The 14,043-nt window shown below is 39.6% G+C and overlaps 1 protein-coding gene across 2 annotated transcripts in view; it reads right to left on the bottom strand.

The window, feature by feature from the left end:
* LOC134668706 (transmembrane protein 64) overlaps positions 1–14,043 on the bottom strand; it is a 40,835-nt gene that overhangs the window by 10,765 nt on the left and 16,027 nt on the right. For both annotated transcript variants that reach the window (XM_063526146.1, XM_063526147.1), the window contains exon 2: positions 572–727. In XM_063526146.1, coding sequence (XP_063382216.1) covers positions 572–727 — 156 coding nt within the window. The remainder of the gene's footprint in view (positions 1–571; positions 728–14,043) is intronic.

Genomic DNA, 14,043 nt, shown 5'->3' with positions numbered 1-14,043 from the left:
AGGCTAGGTGTAGTAGCTGTCCTATGTGAAGCGAGAAAATTACGCTGTTCTGTTGTCAAATAGGGTCTCTATACTACTACAATACAAGCCTCATCGAGGACTCGCATGAAATTTCTACATCAATTCTTTAACAAGGATTTCCCTTAAAAACAATTTAATGCAAACACTCGCAACTCTCGGAAGTCGCAGTATCTTAACCTGCGTAATAGCTGCTACCAAACAACCATCGGGTTTAACACGTTTTTAACCTTTATTAAAACTCGACATTCGTCTTTAGTCAACTCAAGCAGTTTGTGTTAAGCAGCTCGCCCAGTGTAGGGTGCTGTTTAGGCTTTGCTGCTGCAGGCGGGACAGTAAGCCTCGTGCAGCACGTCGTGCATGGAGCGCAGCGTGGAGCCGAGGTGCACGTTGATCAGCTGCGCGGGGAGCAGCCCGCTACATACACACCTGGCACGCGAACACCACGTAGTCCGTGGCGTGCGACTCGTGCAGCACGTCGTGCATGGAGCGCAGCGTGGAGCCGAGGTACACGTTGATCAGCTGCGCGGGGAACAGCCCGCTACATACACACCTGGCACGCGAACACCACGTAGCCCGTGGCGTGCGACTCGTGCAGCACGTCGTGCATGGAGCGCAGCGTGGAGCCGAGGTACACGTTGATCAGCTGCGCGGGGAACAGCCCCAGCATGGTCGCCAGGTGGTAGCCGCAGCCGCGGATGTCGCTCACCTGCCAATGGAAAATTGTTTTAGTCATTCAAGAAGCTTAAACAATGAGGTGTGCATGGTTGGGAGGAAATTCAAGGGCTAACGCATGTTGTTGATGTTGCATGAAAGGTTGTAAACCTTTCAATCATAATATACAGATGTCAGGATTACGATGACAAGATTCGCTGTGAATGACAGGAGGTCAGCTGGCGGAATTGGTAGCGCGGATAGAAGGCAATCCTAAGGTGTGGGTTAGAATCCCACAATAGTGAATATTGTGATACACATCTGTATACAACTTATAGTAATGTGGTACCCACAAAAAGAACAGTAGGTAGCTTTAAAGCGGTCTCAAGCCCTTTCGTGGTTTGTCTTCCTGATAAGAGGGATTGCGGAGCGTGGACCCGCATTCGCGTTAATCAGTGAGCAGTGCTAGTGCTGCTGACGCATTGCCTCTTTACCGCAAAGACATCAGAAAGGGCTTAATTTTATTTGTATTCAGAAGGTAAATCAGGTAATACGAGCATGTAAGTTCTAACTACATCTCGATCGTCATGGTAATAGTTATTACCACAATTTGAGTTAGAAACCACAAAAATGTTTCTAATACTTCCGCTTCGCTTATAAGAAATTAACTACTTTATTTGAAATCCTTCTTAGAGTTCTTAGTTTCACATTAATGGTAATTATCAGTTGAAAAAATATAGTAGATTCACTAAGTTCCTATTTTTTCTTTACGTTCCTATTCCTAAATTTACATAAACTTACTTAGGGAGAGAGCAAAACTGAGGAACACAATTAGGTAAGTATTCAACTATCCACGCTGCCGTGACGACGGCAATAAACATGACCACAAAGAAAATCGTTATCGCAAATGGAAAACTGTGCTCTCATAACGACTAATATTTAATTGAACGATTCAAGCTCGGTGTATAGGAAAATGATTTAATCTGGTTTCCATCCGTTTTATAGAACGAAAGGTCAACAAGTGGCAATCGGCGGGTTGCGGTCATTACTTACTGCGTCGTACAAGAAGCGTGCTGTTAGTGCACGCTAGCTACAGCACGCAGCAGCGAAATGTTCAGCTATCGAGATCGAGCTGTTTGTGCATGGTGTTATGCGATGTTCACAATGTAGACTAATTGTCAGGAGACTGAATTTTCTTCCTCGTGTTATCCCAGCATTTTGCCACGGCTCATAGGAGCCTGAACTAATCTCATGATTTGACGTATAGGCATTAGTTTTTACATATGCGACTGCCATCTGACCTTCCAACCCAGAGGGGAAACTAGGCCTTATTGGGATTGGTCCGGTTTCCTCACGATGTTTTCCTTCACCGAATAGAAACTGATATCCAATCGTACATCGAAAATAAAAGATAATGGAGTCGATTTTTGGAGTTAGATATTAGAACAAGTTAGAGATGATTTTGATTTAGTGTTCGTAAGAAGTATCGCAAGCAATTTGTCTTAGGAATTAATAATATTTGGAGGCAACAAATATTATTAGCAATACCAATAGCATTAGTCTCTACTTACTACGGAATAATAAGATTATAACTTTTGGTATAACGGCATCCACTTAGCAAACCTAGTTCACAAAAGTCTATTAGTCTAATTAGCGGGTCTAGTGACTGCGTGTCGGCTGGTCCAGACTTAGCTTACAGATTGGCTTTCGTGGCTGAGTTTATAAATAATATAATTGGCCTAAGGCTTTGCATAGTTATGTATGAAATAGCTCCATAGTTTAACCTAGAGGCCTGGATTCGGCATTGGTCTTCTTTTTTTTTTAAATGAAGACCTTCAAGAGTTGGTAAAATGGCGCAACTTAGGCAGACAGGACGAATCTATGGAACCATGGTATAATAATATACTCCGCCTGGTACTCTCTTCCCTTCCCATCTTTTCTAGTTCACCTGACTGACACAAGCCTACGTCATCATGCAACAGCGCTATATGATAATATGCGATAGCGCTATATATAGCGGCCATGTTATTGTGACGTATAGGCTTGTGTCACTTTGGGAAGAGAAGACCTTGTTTTATTAGACTATGTATGGAACTATAGTTCTATGGACGCCCTACCACTGGAAGGTGACCCTCGAATTTATATATTCGTGGTCTCTGGACGTGATTTTTTTTTCAAACTCGTGAAGGGTGAGGCGGCGGTGCGAAGTTAGTCATTGTCGGGTTAATCTTGTTAACGTCCAACCAACGTCTACCGTCGTAATCGGTATCGTCTGCAAACACCGGTGCGGCACTTCCACTTCTCATTTCCAAGAAGTTTTAGTACTTACGACTCTTACGAGTAAATAGGAGAAAAAGCAGACTATAGGAGCAGGAACGTTTAGCCATAACCACGACTTCTCGAGTGATTATGAGTCCTAACTTTGTAGGGTTGTCACCCACTGATATAAAGATATTTTATTTAAATGATTTTGTTTTACTTTTAAATCCAGCTTTACAATAATATTTAATAACTCGATTGTAGATCACTTAGATAACACTATCCTTTCAGCTTAATCTCTAGAAATGTTCCACCTTGTTTATACAAAGTGGAACATTTCTAGACTAGACTTATACTTATGTATAAGGTCTACAAATGGTGAATTGTTATTTCATTCGTGCTTATTATGTTATTACACCGCTTACAACTGATATAGATGTATATTTGATTACATGATTTCCATTTCTTATTAAACTCCTAAAACAATAAGAAGCCAAATTAAACTAAACTAACTATAGTTCGTTTTTTTTAGCATTAGAAAGAACTTGAAAGAAGGTAAACGATCTTGGCATGTCTTTTAATTGAAAAAGGCTTTTTAAAAATCAATAACTATTACTTATGAAAGCAGGAGAATATAAATTATCGTATTAGATTCATAATTGTTACGTATTTGCCGTAACTTTTTTTTTAAATGTGTTTTTCAATTAAAAGACACATCAAGATTGTTTACCTAATTTCTAATGCTAAAAAAAACGAAGTATAAAGTCGTGCATAAATTCGTAAAATCGATTAAAACTTGAAGTAGCTCGCAGCCTGCCCTATTCATGGAATTCGGTGCGGCTGTCAGACTGTCAAATTCGTTCCAATTCCAAGACAGAGAGATTATAAGTGTTATTTTATTACTGCCGTCAACGGGCCGCGGTCACGCGACGCCTGTTGAGGGAAATTAATGCCTTCGACGCTTCCAAGTATAATGTGCAACCGTAGGACTGTATGATTCGATGTGATGTGGTGGATTACTTGATTATTTGTGGATAAGCTGAAAACGGTGTTAATCACACAGTTGTCTGGAAGATCGCCTGTTGTCAGCGTCTATCTTTACTCAAGCCCTCAATTACTGAGAGGAGCCAATAAAGACTCCTATCTATCTATCAATCTGGCCATGCAGCAGACACCGTAGAAAATGTTATTTATTTCAAAGCTAGAATTGTATGTAGGGATCCTGCTAGTGAATGCCTGATGAGCATCTTAGAGTCCTCTGATGATGAACTACCCACGCTATTACGCGATGTTTACCCCTCTCTTTCAAAATCTACTTCGCTTTTATAAACGGTGTTAATCACACAGTATGCAGGCTGCAGGCAATCATGCGTACATAACGGTTGTCTGGAAGACCGCCTGTTGTCATCAGCATCTATCTTTAATCAAGCCCTCAATTACTGAGGGGAGCCAATAAAGACTATTCTACCTATCTATCAATCTAGCCATGCGGCAGAAGTCGCCGTGAGGTTTTAGTAAAATTGCGATTTATCCCCAATCCCCAGACACCTTAGAGAATGCTATTGATTTCAAAGCTAGAATTGCTGATGAATGCCTTGAGCACCTCGGAGTCCTCAGACGATAAACTACCTACGCTACGCGATGTTTACCCCTCTCTTTCAAGATCTACTTCGCGTTTATAAACGCAGTGTCAGTTCCAAAGTCTTCGCAAAAACTAAAGTGAATAATTTAAAAATAGCATTGTTTTCATCTTCAATAACAATGGCGTGTATTTCGGGCTTAATGTTAATCTCGGATTAAACACGCGGACTGTCAACTTGCCAAGAGGATAAACGTGTTCGCAGTTAATTTATATTAAAGTACCCGGAGTTTTAGCTTTCTAATTAGCAAAAGTAAACTAGGTAATTAATGGCTGATCAGAGGGCAATTAAAAAACTTAAAAAAGAAATCCTTGAAAAAACTTCCTCATTTACTGCTAGTCGATTAAAGTGCCCGTAACTATCTAAAATTAACATTTTATTTTAAGACTATATACGAGTATATGTAGGTCAGATGTAGGTATAGCAACTGCTCTAGATTTTGTCTGCGTATTTTAGATTTTGTAAAAAAATACTAATGAAATAAATGAATAAAGCTCGCGGTTGTTTTATAGTGTCATTCATTAGATTGTTGAAGTAAATGGGTGTGCGGCAAGCGCGTTGCGTTTATCGCATAAAACAACCGCGCGCTTTAATGTCATTCTAAATCCAATGAAATCGGTTCCGTTTCAGTGGTATAGACTATAGACTGAAGAAGTAACATGCAGACAATAGTTGCTATCGCATTTATAATTATATTACTATGGATATTTAATATTTTTATCCGCTAATATTTTCAACTATGACTAAACGAACATGTTATATATATAATACAAGCGTGACTGGCGCTTCCAACACTCACTAAACAACATATGCATATCCCGTGTCTCTAACACCCCGGAATAAAGTCGTATTTTCCTCTCCCACGGATTAGCAGATCTCGTGTAAACATAACCTGGTTGTTTGTTTACACTACGTCTTGACTGAAACCCCGTGACGTCTACTGAAAGTTATATGAAATGCATGTAAAGTTGTAGTGTAGAGGTATATTAATAATATATTATAGACTTATAGAGAAAACATGGTAGACAGTGAAAACAGATGTTATTGGTATATGAGATCATCAGCGTAAATTAGCAAACAACTAGATATTAAAATAACTATTTTGAGTGTTATATCGTGTGCATGAAATGTAATAGCTTTAAAATATCAATACGAATACGGACAACGTGGAAGTATTATAGAGCCTCTGTTTACACAAAAAATTGTGTCAGATATTATAGGTACTTAGGTCCTCCATTACTTGTATAAGATAGGTATCACGGTGAATTTTTTTATACAAGAATCACTGTATAAGAGGGAGAATAAGTCATATACTTGTAACTTTATACAGACACACGTAATACGCACTGGACTCTTAAAATAGGGAGCCGTCCCAGAATTCTTAGTAAAAGTTCATTCAACGGCAAATATCGCACATAAATGAAAATGAAAGCATTTATTTCGGATACTGACGATGAATTATGTATGTTCTCAAACCATCCTTGAAATTTATTTGATATAATTCCGTAGGCACCTGCAGATATATCTGCATCCCGTTTATTTCGAAGGCGCCGAACTTAGAGCGCCGAATATAGATACCTACCTCATCAATTGCTCCCACGCATGATGGAAATACACGCGTCGACTTTGAAATGCAGGACCATTATGTCTACATCTAATTGTGTAAAAATATTTTCCATAATGTCAATATCCGAAGAGGAAAATGGGGCCTACATTGGAAGCGGTCATCCAGTTCTCTACCAATTCGGTCAGTATGCTTGTATATGTAGCGGCGGTGATTCATTCGCAGTCGCAGCGAACTTGCATTGATCCTGTTGCAGCAGCACGCTGCGTAACGAATGAAACAATAATAATATTGGATTGTTATAAGTGTTCTAAGTAACAGTTTCGGTCAAGAATTCTTGTGTCGCCAAGTATATATAAGTTAATTTTAGTTCCCCTTCTATATTTTTACCTACAAGCAAGTACTCGTAAGTCGTAAGTAATTTGTAATTTCAAAACAAATGAATGAAGACGAGTACGCTGCGGCGTCAACGTTCGTGCTCGCACATTATTCGCACCAGGCGGCAGGCTCTACATCATTATGGCGTGCGAACACTTGATAGATACCAGGCGGTGCGTGATAACTAATGATAACAATGCCAACATACGGAGGGCGCTCGTTTGTTTACTGTCCCCGTGTACACAATACACACTACAATCAAGAGGCGTTAATGAGCTCTTACATATCTACTGTTTACACATCATCATAGTTGTAACAGAAGTCCAAATCGAAAAGGATCAGTGGGAAACAGTTTATGGCAAAACTGGGTTCCCGTTTCCCGTTCTGTGACGGGCATTCTGTGCACTTTCGAGCCGGATTACAAACTCTAGTGGAGCTCGTTCATTCTATATGAATATCAGAGATGTACAAATATTGTTAACTGTACGTCGGTGGACCATGCCTTTTGTAATAAAATCTACTGATGTACAGTTATATAGGATTGTTGCTGTTTGTACTCTGTACTGTACATATGCATAGCATAGGTACTTTTTCGTTGGAAACGTGAGGTGACGACGCTCAAAAATATTCGAATCCATTTTAAAATAACGTGTTTACATGTGCGAGCGCGATGTGAGTGCGCTTTTATTATTGAAATGGCAGAATGCCGGCTCGATGGCATGGCACCCGGTTTCGGCGGTCCACGTCGGAGCGAGCGCGAGCCCGAGCGCGGCAGACGCCTCGCGTAGGCCGTAGTACGGGGATACCCGCCAGACTGGAGTTAGCCAACTAGACTATATAAGCATATAGTAGAGCTAATATTAGGTGACCTTTTCGGTTTGGGATGATGGAGTGATAAAAGTACACCTGATAATTGCTCGCCTGTATTCGAGAACTACATTAGTGGCCTTACCACGACTGCCTTTAGCAGTGTCAAACTGAGAAACTGACATACCTATTCGCTATCGTCTGCGTAACTTACTTTCTAAGCTTTCAATACTCGCGGTCACACTATCTAATATCACTAATATGCGAGTACGAGCGAGATGCATAGAAAAAAGTAGACGCTAGATTTCTGTGTCAAACTGGTGGTAGCCGTATAAGTAGGTTATATTACTTATACTTATCAGATATCAGTAGGTAATAATAATAAACCGTGGACAATTTGGCTATTATAGGTATAACAATAATTTAATGATATAACAGGTATCTTCTCAAAGAGGATCCGTGATCGCAAATAATCTCTCTTTGTGGAATTCGAAGATTATTCTCACTCCAAAAATCCAAGACAGTATATAGGTATCAATTGTATTTTAGGTACGTGCAATGCACATCATGTATAATTAACAGCCAGGAAAATCGCGAGGTTAGTCCCAGCGATAATCGCATACTACGATCAGCTCGGCCAAGTTATTAATAAATGTAATGATGGCGAGTAATCGGCGGGCTAATAGGCTTCCGTCGTATCACGGCTAAACGCAATGATTGCTATAATAGCGCGGGTATCTAATAATATCGTGGTATTATAAGACATTTTATTAAGTACCTACTTTACTATAAGTTTTAACCTACCCTACCTCTACCTACCCCCCTAACCTACAACCTACCGAACCTACTTCACTGTCAAAAGGTTCTAAGACATTGAATTATTGAATAGGAATCATAAATAGTCAATAACAGAAATATAGAGCACCACGCGGTGAACGAGGCATACGCAAAATTAAAGATAATGAAAATGGTTGGCAATCTTGGCACCCAGTTCTGATAGGATTTTATCCTTCCGTGTTTCCTTATTGATTAAAACTTGCAAAAGGTCATCAAATTCTGGGACCGATAGCAGAACTCTACTTAAAAATACCCTTCACAATTCACATTTACATAAGTTTCGTAAACCCGCGCATTCCAAATGTGTGTAAAGAGTGACGTGCATGTGAAATTTAATAGATTACATCGAGATCGAGATGCAACTAGAATAATGTAATTTAATAGATTTTTAGATTACATTACATTATTCTAGTTGCATCTCGATTTTCGAATTAAACTCATGGGCGTTGGCTAAACCCCAATAAAATATGTCCCTGTAACTACCCCTTCAGTAATTCAGATTCGAATTTCGTAATGTTGCTATAAACGGTTGATATGATTTGTCAGCTGCCCCTGTTGGTAGCTGACAGATATCCATAACAGAATGACATCATTTTGATTTCAAAATGTAGGTACGTTCGAATTGGCCTCCGCCATGCAGCCGATAGGTAGCTAGAATGAGGATAATCTTACTTTATGTATTATGGCATCATTTAAATCTTTTCTAAGCCTGTATTTTGCTTATCTTACAAATTTATTGGTAATTGTATGATCCCCAGATTCATCTGGGTTCACCGCATATCGCCGCAATAGGTTAGGTGTAGGTCAATATCGATTCCAATCAACCACATTTTAGTTTCATATAAAAATTTAATTTTAAAGCACTTACTAATATTAGTACATTAGTAGCTTCCCATTGCGACTAATGCACATCCAATAACAATTTACTGGATGACACAACATCAAACATATATGTATATGTTTGTATTGTATGTAAGTAATAAGGCGGGCGACGGACGGACGTCAAAGGCAGTCTTTATTGATATCATAAAATTTCATTGCAGACGTAAAAAGGCGTCGATGTAATGAAATTTAGTCACGGGTAAAAATATACTAGCGGACGATGTGGCGAAAATATGTATTCAATCATCATGTAGTATTGTTGTACATACATATATGTTTGTATTTTATGCTAGCTGTACTGATGGAAAAGCAATTCATTTTAGACTACCTACAGTTTTTGGTGGTTCTGTCAATGTCAAAAGAAAATAATGTTTTCGTAATAGGTACAGTAGAGCTTCGCTACTCCGCTCCGGTGACCGCTGTGATCTCGTTTATTATATTTGTTTGATTACATCATCATCATCATTAACTTAAGAGGTATTCTCTTGTCGGTGGAGTATCTTCCAGCTTTCCCTATCCTGCGCCAGCTCTTTGACTTTTTGGTACGACACGACCCCCACTTTTTCTTTCACTTGCTCCAAAAAGCTGCGTCTGGGTTTTCCTCGTCCCCGCTTGTGTCCTATCCGCCCCTCCAGGATAGTTTTAAAGAAGTGGTCGTGTCGTATTAAGTGTCCAATCATTTTTCCGCGTCTATTATCGATGGTGTTCAGGATAGCTCTCCTTTCATTCACTCTTCTTAGCACCTCCTCATTCGTTATCTTGTCTCTCCAACTAATGCCTTCCATACGCCTCCAGCACCACATTTCAAATGCTTCCATTCTCTTTCTATCTCTTAGGGTCATTGTCCACGTTTCACTTCCATATAGGGCTATACTCCAGATGTACACCTTAATCAGTAGCTTCTTGCTTCTACATGACAAACGGGATTTCAGTAGTTGTTTCTTTTGGTTGTAAGCTTTTTTTGCCATAGCAATCCTTGCAACGATGTCTGGTGTGCACCTGGAGTCCCTGGTAATTAAGCTGCCTAAATATTTAAAACTTTCAACCTGTTGAATTGGGGTGTTGTTCAGAACTATTGGTGGATGACTAGTTTTGAGTTTTGAAGTTGTAAGAGTTTTAGTTTTCTTTATGTTTATCTTTAAGCCTAATTCGTTAAACACTGTGTCCATTGTTAACATTAGTTGTTCTAGTTGAGCTGAAGTTTCTGCAAATGCTGCGATGTCGTCTGCAAATCGTATAAAATGTATTTTCTCCCCATTGAATTTTACCCCTCCCATGTCTGTTTCAACAATTTTTCGTATGGCGTATTCTATGTATATATTAAATATTAAAGGTGAAAGTGGACACCCCTGTCGCACTCCTTGTCTAATCCTTGCATTCCCAATTTCCTCTCCCACTTCCATCAACGCCTCCTGCTCCTTGTAAAGTTGGTAAATTATTCTTCTGTCTCCATAGTCTACTCCTACTTCTTTCAAGATGCTCATCATTTTCCTCCAGTTAACTTTATCGAAGGCTTTCTCTAGGTCTATAAAGGCGATATGAGTGTCGAGACCTACATCCAGCCGTCTGTCTACTACTAATCTAAGAGCTAGTATAGCCTCTCTGGTACCTTTGCTTTCACGGAAACCATATTGGTCGGGGCCTAAGTAATTCTCTGATATGGGTATGCCACATTAAAACATGCATAAATCTTTAATTTATTTACTAACTAAGCGATTTTTACAGTTCAAAAGCAGATGGTAATCCGGTAACCTCCATAATCAGTCAGCGGCTGGTTTTTTGCCTTACAATACTGCACTGTCGCTAAGCGATACGAAAACATTAAGATATGTAAATGAAATATGTACATGTAATTCCATTAACCGTTGACTGGCTACTACATATTACTACAAGATCGCATGTCGTGATGCATTTGTGACTCAAAGGCTTGCTACACGGTCGCCGACAAGCCTTCTAACCGTCTGACCTTGGTCTGTCCTTGGACAGTTTTGGTCAAATTTTGTTGGTAACAACCGTCTACACGGTCCGGGACCGGCCAAGGCCACGCGGTCTGAGGGCTTGTCGGCGACCGTGTAGCAAGCCTTTCACGCGAGCCGAATCTTCAACTGCCGAGTAAATTCAATTAATTCAATTGGAGGCAATAACTATGATTTTTTTTCAAGCCTATTTGATTCAGATTCAGATGTTTTATTGGTAAAAGGCAATCATTTTACAAGTCAATAAATAAATGTACAATATCTAACTGTTATAATTTTACATTTCAGATTGTCCCACTGCTGGGCAATGGCCTCTCGCCTTGCTCTCCACGGCTCCCGATTTGGTGTTTCCTCCGGCCAGTTGTCCAGGTCATCCCGCTATCTCCGTTTGGGCCTGCCGCGGCCACGTCCCTCTACCGGCATCCACTTGTTGGCTAAGCTAGCCCACCTCTCTAGACGCATGCGGTAGACGTGATCGGCCCAGTCGCATTCATAGTCAGAGATGTGAAAAATACTTTATAAAAAGTATTTAAATACAAAATACAAATACTTCCTTGATAATACTATTTCAAATGCAAAATACGAAATAGTTTCTGAATTTGTATTTAAATACAAAATACAAAATAGGTATTTTCAAAATACTTTTTAAAAATACAAATACTTCGCGATAAAAGGTACTCTGAGTAGTGAATACCTAGTCTGAATTAAAAAGTATTACTCGGAATTTCCGAGTTGAAAAGACTCTCTTTATTCTTTGAAATCAATCCTCTATCTAAAGTGCAAATTTCTAGTTGTTTGCTCATATTAACCGGTAGGATGTAGTTATGGATGATGGTTTTTAACGGCCAACTTTTAAAGCTTTAATTTGTAATGTTTTACAGCTAGTATAATGCCTCTCGTTAGTGGGATGAAAACGTCTCGTTTGTGTTTCACCAGGTCAGAAAAGTTTGTTCTCCTCTCGTGCCTTGAAACCCTCGCAACACTCAAGATTCCACTTTTTTAACCACTCGCTACGGTTGTGGTAATGTGCGACGTTACTGAACAGATTCAACAGTTCCATGTTAAAAGAATGAGAGAGTAGACAGGATTGTAACATAAGAAGAGATTGTAACTCCTACCTACATTACTATAAAGTATTTTTAGTAGAAGAGCCGGCCGCAAATTTTCTAACCGACTTGATACCACGATGAAATGCACAATGGTTTCCCATAAAAGTGATGCTAAGTCCGAATTCGATAGTCTGCCACGGCGGAACTTGCCGAAAGTACGAAAAAGAAGGCCACTTCCGGTGCGAAAAAAGGGGGCTGATTTAACCCATCTGATACCGAAATAATAGTTATGGCAGCAGTTAGAAATTTACATGTAGACACATAAAAGCGAAGTCTGCCAGTATTTTTTTTGCCGGAAGTGCTTGGCAGACGCTCTCAAAGGTGGCCAACGGGACCCCTAATTTAACCCATCTGATACCACCATGAAACCAATTCCAGTCGGTAGGTATGAACCCTCATGTCAGGAATATATAAGTCTGCCAAGGCTTTTCCTGCCGAAACACCTTGGCAGACGAGATTATGTAAGCAAGGTCGGCATCGGTTACCCTACACTAACCCATCTGATACCACCATGAAACCAATTCCAGTCGGTAGGTACGAACCCCCATTTCAGGAATATATAAGTCTGCCAAGGTTTTTCCTGCCGAAACACCTTGGCAGACGAGATTATAAACAAGATGACCATCGGTTACCGTACACTAACCCATCTGATACCGCCATGAAACCAATTCCAGTCGGTAGGTATGAACCCTCATTTCAGGAATATATAAGTCTGCCAAGGCTTTTCCTGCCGTAACACCATGGCAGACGAGATTATGTAAGCAAGGTCGGCATCGGTTACCCTACACTAACCCATCTGATACCACCATGAAACCAATTCCAGTCGGTAGGTATGAACCCCCATTTTAGAAATATATAAGTCTGCCAAGGTTTTTCCTGCCGAAACACCTTGGCAGACGAGATTATAAGCAAGATGACCATCGGTTACCGTACACTAACCCATCTGATACCACCATGAAACCAATTCTAGTCGGTAGGTATGAACCCTCATTTCAGGAATTTATAAGTCTGCCAAGGCCTTTCCTGCCGAAACACCTTGACAGACGAGATTATGTAAGCAGCATCCACATACGAGGGATCCGTATTTTGGGATTATACAGATTACGGACATTATTAATAGCTGTAGGCTTATTTATTACTTTATGCTTATACATATTTGTATATAATTATGTTACTAATAAAATATATTTATAATTTATTAAACCTAAACTTAATACATTGGGAATTCATTACCTGCTTACGGCAGTAGTAGGGATAAGTGGGTGAGTTCTGGCTCACTGAGCCAGGCCAACAGTCCCTCCCCCTTTTTTCCCTTGTTGAGGCCTTGCAACCTTGCCTTGAACCCAAACTAATGTCATTGTAGCTCGAATCTAACCTAATTTATTTTTATTGCTTTTAGAATATTTCAATTATCTACTTTTGCAAAGTTAAATGTTGAAATCTCTATTTCGAAAAATGGAATTTTAATGTGACTTTAACACGTTCACTGCGTTACGGGGGCTTTAAGCCCCGTACGATGTCATCATTCAGTGCGAAGTTAAATTTATTTTAGAAGTTAAAGGGGGAGGGGAGGGTGCACACATTTTACCACTTTGGAAGTGTCTCTCGCGCAAACTATTCAGTTTAGAAATAAATGATATTAGAAACCTCAATATCATAAGCGATAAGACCGCCTGTTGTTACCTCTATTGTCTTTGTTTATGTTATTGTCCATTTATTGTAAACTAAGTGTATGTGAGGCGTGCAATGAAGAGTATTGTATTGTATTGTATTGTATTGTATCATTTTTGAAGACCTATCCATAGATACCCCACACGTATGGGTTTAATGAAAAAGACATTTTAAGTTTCAGTTCTAAGTATGGGGGACCCCCAAAATTTATTGTTTTTTTTTCTATTTTTGTGTTGAAATCTTAATGC

This window comes from Cydia fagiglandana, chromosome 11, assembly GCF_963556715.1.
Source record: "Cydia fagiglandana chromosome 11, ilCydFagi1.1, whole genome shotgun sequence".
NCBI lineage: Eukaryota > Metazoa > Arthropoda > Insecta > Lepidoptera > Tortricidae > Cydia > Cydia fagiglandana.
Note: the sequence above shows the minus strand (reverse complement) of the source record. Positions and strands in the feature narration are given on the sequence as shown.